Below are 12,794 nucleotides of genomic sequence, written 5' to 3'. Positions count from 1 at the left end.
AAGTTATCAGAACAATCTAATTCTTGATGTTCTGACGGTTTGGACTACCTGCTCAGATTGTGCTAACTACATTTCAAAAGGTAGGTAGCACATGCAGTGACTAAATATATGCTACCAATCAGATTGTGATATCAGTGTAATCTTGATTTGGATCAGTGTGAAATTAGGCCATAATTTTGCCCACAACTTAACCCTAACTTTAAAACCATGCAAATATTCTTTTTTATGAAATCACCACCTATGCTATCAAACAATATTAGTCCCCTTATATAGTCAATGTAAAGGAGTGAATTGGATCAGAGTGCACTGAAGAGGTGCTGTTTTGTTTGTGTTTTGCTGGTTAATAAATCCCTCAGACAGATCAGATAACTTCTTGGTCAGACCAAAGTCTAAATGTTGTTGACCAAACACAACATTGTTGTTGATGACAAGATGATTAGCATCAGAACAATCATCATACAAGTTTCGACCCTGATCTATTCTGTTGAGATCCACTACTGTACTTACATTGCCTGACCGCGCAAGATGCACATTACTTCTTTGAATGGTCCATCTGTCAGTTTTTCTTCTTCCTGGCACAACCAGCTCCACATTCAGGTCAAAGTTATTTAAGTCTTGCGTTTGCGCATGGTACTCTGCCACAGCCTGGAAAACCATGATGGTCACCTGGAGGAATCAAAGACAACGAATTTCACACTGACATTCAATTGTATTGTTGGGAGAAATTAAACGCTTTTCAACCTTTCGATCAGTAGAACCAATCGATTCACAATATTTATTTAAAGACTCTGACTTAAAATACTTTCCTGCAGAGAATCGTGTGTCTGAAATAGCTTGCTGTATTACATATACTTTATTTTATTTAAAATCTACTTCGCAACACAAATGTGTGTTTTATGTTATGAAATAAATTTAGCTGCACTGCACCCTCCATGTTGTTGCTGTCACGCGACCTATGGCATCAGATGTGCCGTTCAGAGTCTTGCTGGAATTAGCACAGGACTCATCAGGAATAGGCTTAACTTACAAGAATGCAAACACAGCTGGAAATTTCTACGGTAAGTAGTGAGGTACGGTGCACATTTTACCTGTGGTTATTGTGATCTACACAAAAATGGGTTTGATGCGATTTTTCAGATGTCACGGTTTTCATAACAAGCAGACACTGTGTTCTCGAGCTATTGTGAAAAGATGAGGTGTTACTGTACCTGTGTAGTGTCATAACCACCATGACTAGACTTTTGTTTGGCCAGCCAATGCACTGCCTCTCCTGCTGTATCATAGTCTTTGGCCTTCACGAGTGCCAGCACAGCATAGGCCGTCGCCTCTATTGAGTAATATTGCCGTTCAGGGACATTCCAGAACCTTTCATCTGTTTTAAACACAAACAGGAAGAGACACATGATTGGATACTACATGGGTAGACTAGGTTTCTAGTTAAAGAGTGAGGCCAGCAGGGGGTGCTCACCCTGCAGTCGGGGTGGGTCCTAGTAACCCAGTATAGGGAACAGGACTAGGGATGTACAATATATCGTTTTAGCATTGATAACAGCTTTAGCGATTTTAAAAAAGCACTGTTTACAAAGGCAAGGACGTTCCGGAATTCCAAAATACTGGTAAACTCTGACATCATTAACCAGAAATGAGCGAACCGCAGCTAAATGTTTACACATTTGACTAGAACACAGATTCTGTGAATGGACAACTGAAGCAGAGCTTGAAGATAAACTAACAGCGGTTTATCATAAGCATTTTATCAATAATTTTTACACAGTTGGCATTAAGAATGAACATAGAAACGTTATCTGATTAACATCTAGCTGCTAAATGTTTCTGAAAAAATATTCAAAGGCTTTTAGTTTCATAAACAGTGCGGATGTGGATGCGTCGGAATGTTCTGATTGGCTGGAGTAGACGTCTCACGTCAGCACATTTTAAACGTGAACATGCTCTCTCCGGCAATCTTCCTTCTGCGTTCACACAGAACAGCATTCCGGCATATTACCGGTAATGTTACAGCTTTTCTTTCTGGAAAATTGCCAGAACAAATCTACCGGTATGTTCAAAAAGGGCCTGTTCACACATGATCCCTTTCCGGAAAATTGCTGGTAAAAAGGCCTGTGACTGTGCAAGCATTTCAGAAGAGATTAAAGCGGTAAGGCACAATAAATATCACCCTTTGTAACTTTAATAATGATCATTTTTTAGAATGTAAATTGTGTTATTTTCATTTGATTACAATTTCTGTATATGGATACTGTTAGACCGCCCAGAAACCTACAAAATACTGCTTATTTCACTTTTATCTCTTTGATCTGTTGTATTTATCTATGCTTGTTTTTTTATTGCTAATTTGTTTATTGTAATTTATGCATCATTCAGTCCCCTGCAGAATGATAGGATGAGACGTTAAATTGAGCACATGACTCTCTGTGCTCACAAAAAAATCCCAGGACTTTGACTTGCCCTCTCCCCTTTGCTTGTCACAGCCTCCTTATCAAACCCTCCATCGCTCATTTGTACATTTACATTTACATTTAGACACTTTTATCCAAAGCGACTTACAAATGAGGCAAGGAAGCAATTTACAAAACTATAAGAGCAACAGTGAATAAAGTGCTGTAGGCAAGTTTCAGGTATGTAAAGTGTAAGAAGTAAAGAAGTAAAACATTAGAATTTTTTTTTTGTAATACAGTTAGCTGTAGAACCAGAGAGGCAATTGCAGATTATCAAGGGAAGTGGAGACTAAATAGTTAAGTTTTTAGTCGTTTTTTGAAGACAGCGAGTGACTCTGCCGTTCTGAAGCAGTTAGGGTGTTCATTCCACCAACTGGGCTTTTGTCTCCTCTCCACCAATAAGCTGGTATCTGTTCTGGCACAAAATGGCTGCCATTACGTCATTCAGGTGGACTATAAACACTAGTGGGGGTTGAGGAGGATTTTCCATTTCATGTCACCATTTCACATTTGTTAAGCTTTGCAACTACTTTTTATGCAATGTATAAGCTCTCTGAAACTCTCATATGGTCGCCCACTGAAGCTTGGCAGGGCTGTGCCCGGTCAGTATCGGTCAGTGGTCGTTAAAAATCCTTCGTCCTTCGGAAAAAGAGTAGGGGATTATCCTGGCCAAATTTGCCCACTGTCTCCATCCCCATATTAAAATTGACTTTGTCACAAAAAAGTTCCAGGACTTCGACTGGCCCTCTCCCCTTTGCTTTTCAAAGCCTCCTAATCATCCCCTCCATCAGTCATTTGTCTCCTCTCCACCAATTAGCTGGTATCCGTTCTGGCAGAAAAATGGCTGCCATCACGTCATTTAGGTGGACTATAAACACTGGTGGGGGTTGAGGAGATTTTCCCAAATCCTTAAATCGCTTTGGGTGTGTAGAAAAGGACTATACGAATGTAACAAAGTATTATTAATTCATAATTTGAATCTGCGTAATTTTAATGTTCCATGTTCTTCCACAATGTATTTTGTTGGTGCTACTGACCGTTTACTTTAGTGGAATGCATCATCAAGATTGCTTTATTAAGACTGTCAGCGTTGGCCAGGGCGTAGGACGTCAAAGCAACTGCATAAGGATTGGTCAGTTTTGGAAGCTGATCTTTCAAGAAAGCAACAGCCTTCCTCATGCTTTCATGCAGACTCTATAAAAGAGTGCAAATAGTGTGTTATAAACAAGAGGAAGAGTAGAAAAATAAACTATTTATTTAAGGTGAAAAAGTGTTGGAAGGGGTATACTCACACCAACTGTTCCCCCACAGATCTCTTTGCCCTCTTGCATGGCAATCAAGACAAATGCTGTCAGAGAGACATCAGTGTTTTGGCCTTCTATCCCACCCTGAAATAAAGCACAAAAATTACAAATATGTGTTTTTATAATAAATCATCAAATGTAGCAAACTAAACACTAAAGAGTATCTGAATCTATTCAGGACTAAGACATTAATTTAAAAACATTCAATTTACCATTATACTTTTGTCATATACAGGTGCATCCTCTTTAAAAGAGCCATCTGGTAGTTGTTTGTGCATAACCAGCCACTTCAGGGCGCTGCAGATCACATTTTCTTCTATAGCAAAAAAATCATTGGCCATGGCGAAGACTTTAGCCACATATGCTGTCAGCCTTTAACAAACAGAAACAGAACCAAATTAATAATTAATAAGTAATATTGTGTTACAAGTGTAAAATACATGGCAAAAAAACACATAAGGTGACAAACTGGAAGAAAAAGAAGAAAGCTGGGAAAACAAAATACCATGTACTACTCGGCGTGTTAATCCAGATAGCGTAAGATCCATCAGGTTTACGGTACTTTAGCTGCCCATCATAACCTTAATGAAGAACAAATCTTTATTTTAATGTCCATTTCACAATTTGGGAGAACATCGATGACTGCTTTTACATTTTGATTCAGACTCTGTTTATCTGTTGTATCCTGACCTGTTTTGATATGGTTAATGGCAACTTTACGGCGGTCAATGCCAACAGATTCCCACTGATTGGTGTTGTCCAGATAATGAGTAGCAACAACAGGCAAAGTCATTTTAGCCATGTTCTGCTCTCCACATCCTCCTGGCCGTTTGATAAGTTCTCCCATGAAGCTTCCATTGATGGCATGCTCAATCGACTGACTGATTTCTTCACCTAGAGGGATAAAAGTAAGAAAGCAAAAGCATTGCCCTTGAGAATCATTATGTAACTACATGATTACATCATTAAGATAAAACTTTATTTTAGACATAAAGGGTAGAGCTTCTGCATACTTTAGACACCCAGACACATCAATATGAACTAACTCTGAACATCACAAAATGAAGTATTATAAAATTGACAAAAACAACAGCAAAAGTAAAAGCATATGACTACTTACCACAAAACTGCTGGAACTAATGAAGCATAATCTAAGGCCAACTCTTACCACCCTCAATATCATGACTAAAGAAGATACGCCCTGAATGCCAGACATTGCAAAATCATGCAAAAATCACTGAAATATTTTCTTTTTTAAGACGAGCACTCCATGATGTGAGAATTTGACCCTAGAAATTTGGTATTAAAACAGCCCAAATGGATGCAATTAACAGTAGCGACCCAATCATCAGCTGTTTTTAAGCAATAAGCTCATTGTCAAACACAGTTTGGTGAAAAACATGTGTTAAGAAGCCATGGGTTAAGGGTTCATTCATTCATTTTCCTTCAGCTTAGTCCCTTATTTATCGGCGGTCGCCAAATCGGAAATGAATCACAGACTATTCCCGTATATGTTTTACACAGAAGATACCCTTCTAGCCCCCCCTGTTTATTTTTTCCCCCAATTTCTGTTTAACAGAGAGCAGATTTCTTCAACACATTTCTAAACATAATAGTTTTAATAACTTATCTCTATGATGATAGTAAATAATATTAGGCTAGATATTCTTCTAAACACTTCTATACAGCTTAGAGTGACATTTAAAGGCTTAATTAGGTTAGCTAGGCAGGATAGGTTGTACAGGCAAGTTATTGTCAAGGTTCTGCCACTCTGGTCTTGTAAATTCTTGTTTTTGTGGCAGAGACTGGACACTAGCTCTGTCTAGTTCTGTCCTTTTGTGCTCAGCTTGAGTTTTCTTGGGTCGAGCACTTGTTTTGTCATGTGTTTGTGTGTCTCTGTATGAGCGCCATTTGTGAAGGCGCATGGACTTTGCGCCCCCCCGCTTGATACGGTTGCGTGAGGTGTTTGCAGGTGCGCACTCCCATCCGGGTGTTCACGTTTGTCTGTCTGCAGCGTGGGGTTTCATTCCCAGCGTCTCAGTCCAGTTGGTTTTGGTTTCGGTTGGCGCTGGGATGAAACGTGCATGCTGCGTGTGTGAATGCATGGTGAGTGTTTTCATTCATCATGTACTCGTGTCTTGCGTTCAGTCTTCTGTTGGTGTTGTGTTTAGCATGTGGTGCGTGTTTACATGCACCGCATGCTTGTGTTGTCATGAACATGCGGTTAATGAGTTATCTCATTGGCTGCGTGTTCTAGTCTTGTTTTGTGTGAGCGCATGGCCTGTGCTGTCTCTTTGTGTCATGTGTTCTCCTGTCTATTGTCTTGTCCCACCCTTCTTGTCCCACCCATTATTAGTTAATTGTGATCATATGATTGTGTGTTAATTTACTTCTGTTTATATTCTCCTCCTGTCTTCTGTCCTGTGCCAGTTCGTCGTTGATATTTTCCTGACTTGTTGTGTCCAGCCCTGCTTTGTCCTGCCAGCCCAGTCAAGTTTGTTTTTGCCTTTTATGTTTTCCCCCTCGAGGTAGTTTGTTTTTCCCTTCTTGTTTTATTTTAATAATAAGTAATTTTGTCTGCAATTGGTATGGGTGGGCAAAGCGAGGCTTCGTGAAACACTGAAACAGTCGAAGCAAATGTGTCGAAGCTTCGAAACGTTTCGAAACCCCACTCTACGGTGACACCTAGTGGTCATTTTATTTGTATTGCACTGAAACAGCTTCAGCAAAGAACAGTTGAGCAAATTGAGGTATGAAACCCCACTTTATAGCCTTAAACCTACAAGTGGTTTAGTCGAGCGGTTAAAGTTCGTAACCACCATGCGGGGATAGTGGGTTTGAATCCAGGCTGATACAGCTATTTTAAAATGCTTTAGTACCACTTGGTAATGTGTTGTTCTTGTATCGTTTTGTTTCAACATTGCTCTGACATCCGAATAAACGCCTTGTAAATAAATTTGTATTGTTTTGGTCATAAAACAGGGTTGTTGCTAGATCAGATAAAGTTGTGGCCAGAAGTTAACAATAATTATTTATATTATTAATTAAATTTCCCATTGTATTTTATTAACGTCTATTCAAAACCTAAACCCATCACTGTACTGTAAAAATATTAATTATTGTTTTACAGTGTTACAAAAATGGTGCTAAATTGGTGGCGTATCCGCAGCTGTATCCTATCTAGACTACACCATAAAACAGAAACATGAGTAAAATGCATAGAATCATGATTTTGGAGTATTTGTACTAGTCGGGATTCGAACCCAAAATTAGATTGAAACACAGTAAGAACGTGCACACACATTATCCACTAGGCCATACGAGTTAGAAACTTGAATCTGACCATGTCAGTCAAATGCAGATTCTCCAGGTCTCGAAACGCTTCTGAATTGATCAATGTTTTGAAACACTTTAGTCACGTGACCTGTGTGTTTCGGATCTGCTTCGGTGCAGAAAAAATCAAAGGGGGGCTTCTAATTCTGACTTCAACTGTATATTTATTCTACACGTTTGAAATTTTTTTGAAAACATTTTCATCTTACCAGTAACTGTGATGTACGAGTGAACGGGTGTGCCTGGAACCTGATCTCCTGGTATACCAGCTCTAAGAAGTAAGGGCTGCTCCCCTGTTCCATTTGACATAATGTAGAGGAAACAGAATATGTAGAGGAAGAGACATGAGTTGTGTGCTGAATAGATTTTGTACACTTTTGGATTGTGATTAAGCAATTAAAATATCATGGAAGTAATGTTAAGGAAAGCATAATGTTGTTGTGTGATTCACAGGAAAAAAACAAACCTTTTTTGGCCGGATTGAGCTCCAGTTTTTGGCTTTGGAATTTAGTCAGCACACCTTCAGACTGAAAGAAAGAGAGCATGTTAACTATCAGTGGAACTCTACTTGATCTATTGAAACATATGAGAAAGATCTATCATATTAAGTCCTGAAACTGCATCAGACGTACCACCACCTTCAGGGTCTTTCTAACTCCATCTGTATAATCTAATATTGAAGCTTTCACCTCAATATGCTGACTTTCCAGTGTCATTGGAACGATCACAAATGAAACTGCTATGCTGGAGTCCTTGTCAACATTTACTGTTGCTCTGTATTTCCCTTTCTTACTGGCAGCACTGCAAACACCTGCTGTCTCCAAAAACTCCACACGAACCTGGTGAAAACAGCAGGAGACAAAAATCCCTTCAACATATAGAGGAAACCTCCTCCAAAAATAAATGAAATGTGTGATGAATGATGAAGGACTTTTCTGTTTTTGTACATGATACTATACAACACTTTTCTTTAGAGTGACAAAAACCTGCATGCAAATTTGTTCAATAATTTCCATCCAATCACTCTTACAAATATGTATATTAGAATACTTCTCATGGATTTCTTAGCTGCCTTTAACACTGTTTGACCTAACCTTCTTTTAAAACGTCTTCATAATTTAGGAGTAAGCGGTTGGTTGATTGTATGGACCAGAGAATTTTTACATAAATGACCACAACGTGTCTGTGTTGATCATGTTATGTCTGACTGCTCTGTTTTAAATGTTGGGGTGCCTCAGGGATGTGTATTGTCCCCTATTTTATTTTCTAATTATTTCAATAAATGCATAGCAATATTAATGATAAACTCGCTCTTATAAAGTATGCTGATGATCTGGCATTGGTTTTCTGCCAGGAAGACATTAATAACTCCTTATATTTTAAATATATTGATAGTATCATAGACTGGTTCAGTTAAAGTTTATTACATCTTAATATTGTAAAAACAAAAGAGCTATGTCTGGGGAGTCAAACAAGAGCAGTAGATACTAGATTTCATAACCCATCCAGTCATCATAAATGAAAAAATATTCAAATTTTAAGTATTTAGGCACAATTTTTGACAAAAAACTAAATTTTGATAGTAATGTAGAGGCCAATTGAAGGGAAGTCTGCGCCTCCTCCACAAGTTGAGAATTTTTAATGTTAGTAGACAGACTTTAAACATGGTATATACAGTGCATCTGGAAAGTATTTTTAGCGCTTCACTTTTTCCACATTTGTTTGTTGCAGCCTTATTCAAAAATAAATGAAATCCATTTATTTCCTCAACATTCTACACACAATCCCCTATAATGACAATGTGAAAAAAAGAGTTTTTAAAATTTATTCAAAATAAAAAAGCTGAAAAATCACATGTACGTCAGTATTGACTAGTGTTGGGTTGTTTGGTTTTTTCCATACCGGTGCTAAATCGATACTTTTAAAATGGTTCTGGTGCCAAAGCGGTGCCTGAACCAATACTTTTTAGCCACAAAATAAATTGACAAAAAAAAAAAAAAAAAAAAATATATATATATATATATATATATATATATATATATATATATATATATATATATATATATATATATATATATATATATATTTGAAATCAACAGTAATCAAACTAACTAGCAAAAAAATATATATGCAAGCGTGAGGAAAAAATGTCTCAACGAAATCCCGTTATCACAAGAAAATACATTTTTATAACATAACTGAGTGACCGAAAGCTACACGGAGCGCTCACCGGCACTGCACGCACTGCTTGACATGAATGAATCTGTTAATGGTATAACTGTGCTGTTCTCACGAGTGCTGTCTGATGTTGCACTGATACTTTTGACATCTAGCAATTATATGAAGGATTAAACAGAAGCTCTCGTGCTAGATGTGGCAAACAGTTACCTGAAAATTCCATCCCACAGACTTTTCATAGGGGACTTGAAACCAATGGAAGTCTTTTATCAACTCTTGGAAAATTGTAACATTCAGCACATGATCATTACTAAGATGTGTCATTAGCCCCTTTCACACAGTGATACCGGTAAATATCTGGAAAATTTCCGGAACGACTTTACCGGTATATTCAAAAAAGTGCTGTTCACACAGGCGAGAACGTTACGGAAATTTTCCGGAAAAGAGCATTCACACATCCATTCCAAAATACCGGTAAATTCTGACATCATTCACCACAAATGAGCTTTAAACGGCTGCGCTTGTATTTGTAAACATTTGACTAAATTACAAACTCTGTGGATGATCAATATTGTGAGCAACTTTCGCAGGATCACTTTCGCATGTCGAGATGTTCATAATATGTGCGTGTGCAGGCGCTCACAGGCTGTTTCACAGGCACACGCAAAGCTTGAAGGTAAACAAACAACGGCTTATCATAAGCATCTCATCGATGATTATTTACACAGTTGGCATAAAGAAGAACATATAAGCGTGATCTGACTAACTTCTAGCAGCTAAATGTGTCTGGAAAAATATTCAAAGGCTTTTATTCTCACAAACCGCGCGGACGTAAATGCTTCTGACTGTTGTGATTGGCTAAAGCAGACATCTCACGTCAGCACGTTCTAGACGTGCACGCGCTTATTACGGGAATCTTCCTTCTGCATTCACACAGTGCAGCATTCCGGCAAATTGCTGGTAATGTTACAACTTCTCTTTCCGGAAAATAGCCAGAACGAATTTACCGGTATTTTCAAAAAGGACCTGTTCACACATACAACCTTTCCGGAAAATTGCCAGTAGTTTTCCGGAAAGGTTGTATGTGTGAAAGGGGCTATTATCTGTAACTTTAGATGCCATAGTTTCTAAAACAAAATCTGCCACTGTTATCTTCATTCTCATCTTCTGCGCTTTTTCCGCATTTTTCGCGGTAGTAGCTCTCTCTGTCATCCCAAGCCAGAAGGCATTGACTGGGTGATTGACAGCTGATATTTCAGTGCTAGAGCAGTGGGCCAATAAGAAGAGCGCGAAGGCGGGGCGAGCATTACGGGCTTTGTTTACTTCAGCAAGTTGACATGACAACTGTTTTAAACCATTCCTGAGCGCTCCGTTTTACGTTTCAAGTGCAAAGAAGCATTCTGCGTGAATGTCTCCCAAATCCGTGCATGTGGTGAACATTTTGCAATAAAAACTGGTCGCACTCCTTTTTTTCTCAGAACACCTTTTTTCTGGGTTTGGGGCTTGTGACTACTTTTACATGGACATCAGTGATCTAATGATTTGTCTTAATCTATATAAGACACATTGGCGTATCAGACGGGCCCACGTGAATAGGGGGCCCCGCGTCATCGCGATTTTCAATAATTGAAAATCCGGCAACCGCAATATTCAAACTCTTGGGAACAACTGTGGTCGGATCACAGGTCACAGTTCACAGGTCTGTGTTCTCTGAACTCCTCTCAAGCGGTGGATTACTTCATTCTGACTGCTTGCCGCCGAACTGCGTCATAGCTCGTACTATAAAGTTGACTTGATTTTAACTCTCCTCGACGCTCACACCGGGAAGACGCGCCGTGCTGTTCCTCGCCGCCAGTTCACATTAAAAATGAATGACTTCTGGTTACTTTGACGCTTTCGGTTTGTGATCGCTCCTCAGTTTGTCAAGGATTCCCCGCGTTGTTGGTCCGCCCCCCTTTCACGCTCCAAGTTTGTGATCACTCCTCAGTTTGTAAAGGCTTTCCCGCATTGTCGCTCCACCCCGCCTCCCTTTCCCGCTCCTCAATTTGTGATCGCTTCCCCGTGTTGCCCCCCCCCCCTTTCTTTGGCGGCCCCGTCAGTGATCCTTGCAGGGGGACCTCCACATTTTGCACTACGTCACTGATAAGACAATTATATGATTCAGGTGTTTACATTATCCAGTAACGTCATTGCGTCACCAGCCTATAAATGTTTCCTTCGCAGTTTGTGTCTGTGGTCTTTTAAGATAATCAAAAATCACTGTTTATGTGGTAGACTCTTGATCAGAGTATTGTCTTAATCATATGAAAATCTAACTATTGGTGTCCATGTAAACATACTCACTGAAAGTGCCAGATGATGTCACAAGCTGTCAAACACAGTCCATTCCTCGCCTTTAAGTTGATTCCATGAGCCCCACACATTTCATAAGTTTGATGTGTTTCTCCCCTACACTGACACTGTGTGTCAGAATCTTTGATTGTAAAATATAGCCATACTGTAGAATGCTTAGTTTAGGCAAATTAGATGAACGCCATCATGCTTGTTCATGAAAGGAGTCGCTCGCCACATGCGCTGTACTGCGCACTTTGACTTAGAGCCGCGGCACAGCGCGCACATGAAAGTTAATAGTATCACACACCAGACGTGCACATTTGCATGTTATTAAAAATGAAACTATTTAGATGGCGCTCTGTGGCATGACAAAAATATGAACAGTCATGAGTCGTGGCTGGGCGCCGCGGACAGCCACTGACTTGCGAATTCTAAAATGCATGGCGCTGCGCGTCGTCAAGCGGCGCTTCTGGTGTGCGACCTGCTTTAAGGCTGATTCTGTGTCAAACGCATGCGTATGTTACGGCATTGACGCATAGCCGTATGATGTCAGCAGCAGGAACTGGAAGACTAGTCAGGATAGAGGGAAAGATGAATGCAGCAATGTACAGAGACATCCTGAATGAAGACCTGCTTTCAGAGTGCTCTTGACCTCAGACTGGGGCGACGGTTCATCTTCCAGCAGGACAATGAGCCAAAACACACCGCCAAAACATCAATGGAGTGGCTTCACAACAACTCTGTGAATGTCCTTGAGTGGCCTAGCCAGAGCCCAGATCTAAATCCTATTGAACATCTCTGGAGAGATCTGAAAATGGCTGTACACCATCGCTTCCTATGCAACCCGATGGAGCTTGAGAGATGCTGCAAAGAGGGATGGGCAAGAATTCCCAAAGACAGGTGTGCTTAGCTTGTGGCATCACATTAAACAAGACTTGAGGCTGTAATTGAGGTGCATCAACCAAGAATTGAGCAAAGGCTGTGAATACTGATGTACATCTAATTTTTCAGCTTTTTTAATTGAATAAATTGGCCGCAATTTCAAAAACTCTATTATCTAATACATTGCAGAATAAGGCTGTAAAAAAAAAAAAAAGGGGAAGCGCTCTAAATACTTTCCAGATGCACTGTAGATCATTCATATTGTTCGCACATATAATATTGTTTATGGTTTGTTAACATGACACTG

At 39.5% G+C, this 12,794-nt stretch overlaps 3 protein-coding genes across 5 annotated transcripts in view; 2 read left to right on the top strand and 1 right to left on the bottom strand.

The window, feature by feature from the left end:
* dennd1c (DENN domain containing 1C) overlaps positions 1–12,794 on the top strand; it is a 138,374-nt gene that overhangs the window by 17,904 nt on the left and 107,676 nt on the right. The gene's annotated exons all lie outside the window — the stretch shown is intronic.
* The window catches only part of zgc:65894, a 108,393-nt gene that overhangs the window by 17,904 nt on the left and 77,695 nt on the right, over positions 1–12,794 (top strand). The gene's annotated exons all lie outside the window — the stretch shown is intronic.
* Positions 1–12,794, bottom strand: part of c3a.3 (complement C3a, tandem duplicate 3) — a 45,928-nt gene that overhangs the window by 12,717 nt on the left and 20,417 nt on the right. For both annotated transcript variants that reach the window (NM_001037236.2, XM_021475507.2), the window contains exons 21-30: positions 7,726–7,932; positions 7,560–7,620; positions 7,303–7,386; positions 4,451–4,654; positions 4,266–4,341; positions 3,973–4,132; positions 3,749–3,844; positions 3,494–3,650; positions 1,209–1,372; positions 508–666 (exon numbers count right to left, since the gene is read on the bottom strand). In NM_001037236.2, coding sequence (NP_001032313.2) covers positions 508–666; positions 1,209–1,372; positions 3,494–3,650; positions 3,749–3,844; positions 3,973–4,132; positions 4,266–4,341; positions 4,451–4,654; positions 7,303–7,386; positions 7,560–7,620; positions 7,726–7,932 — 1,368 coding nt within the window. The remainder of the gene's footprint in view (positions 1–507; positions 667–1,208; positions 1,373–3,493; positions 3,651–3,748; positions 3,845–3,972; positions 4,133–4,265; positions 4,342–4,450; positions 4,655–7,302; positions 7,387–7,559; positions 7,621–7,725; positions 7,933–12,794) is intronic.

Source organism: Danio rerio, chromosome 1, assembly GCF_049306965.1.
Source record: "Danio rerio strain Tuebingen ecotype United States chromosome 1, GRCz12tu, whole genome shotgun sequence".
In the NCBI taxonomy this organism is placed as follows: Eukaryota; Metazoa; Chordata; class Actinopteri; order Cypriniformes; family Danionidae; genus Danio; species Danio rerio.
The sequence above is the reverse complement of the archived record's forward strand: the minus strand, read 5'-3'. Positions and strand labels throughout refer to the sequence as shown.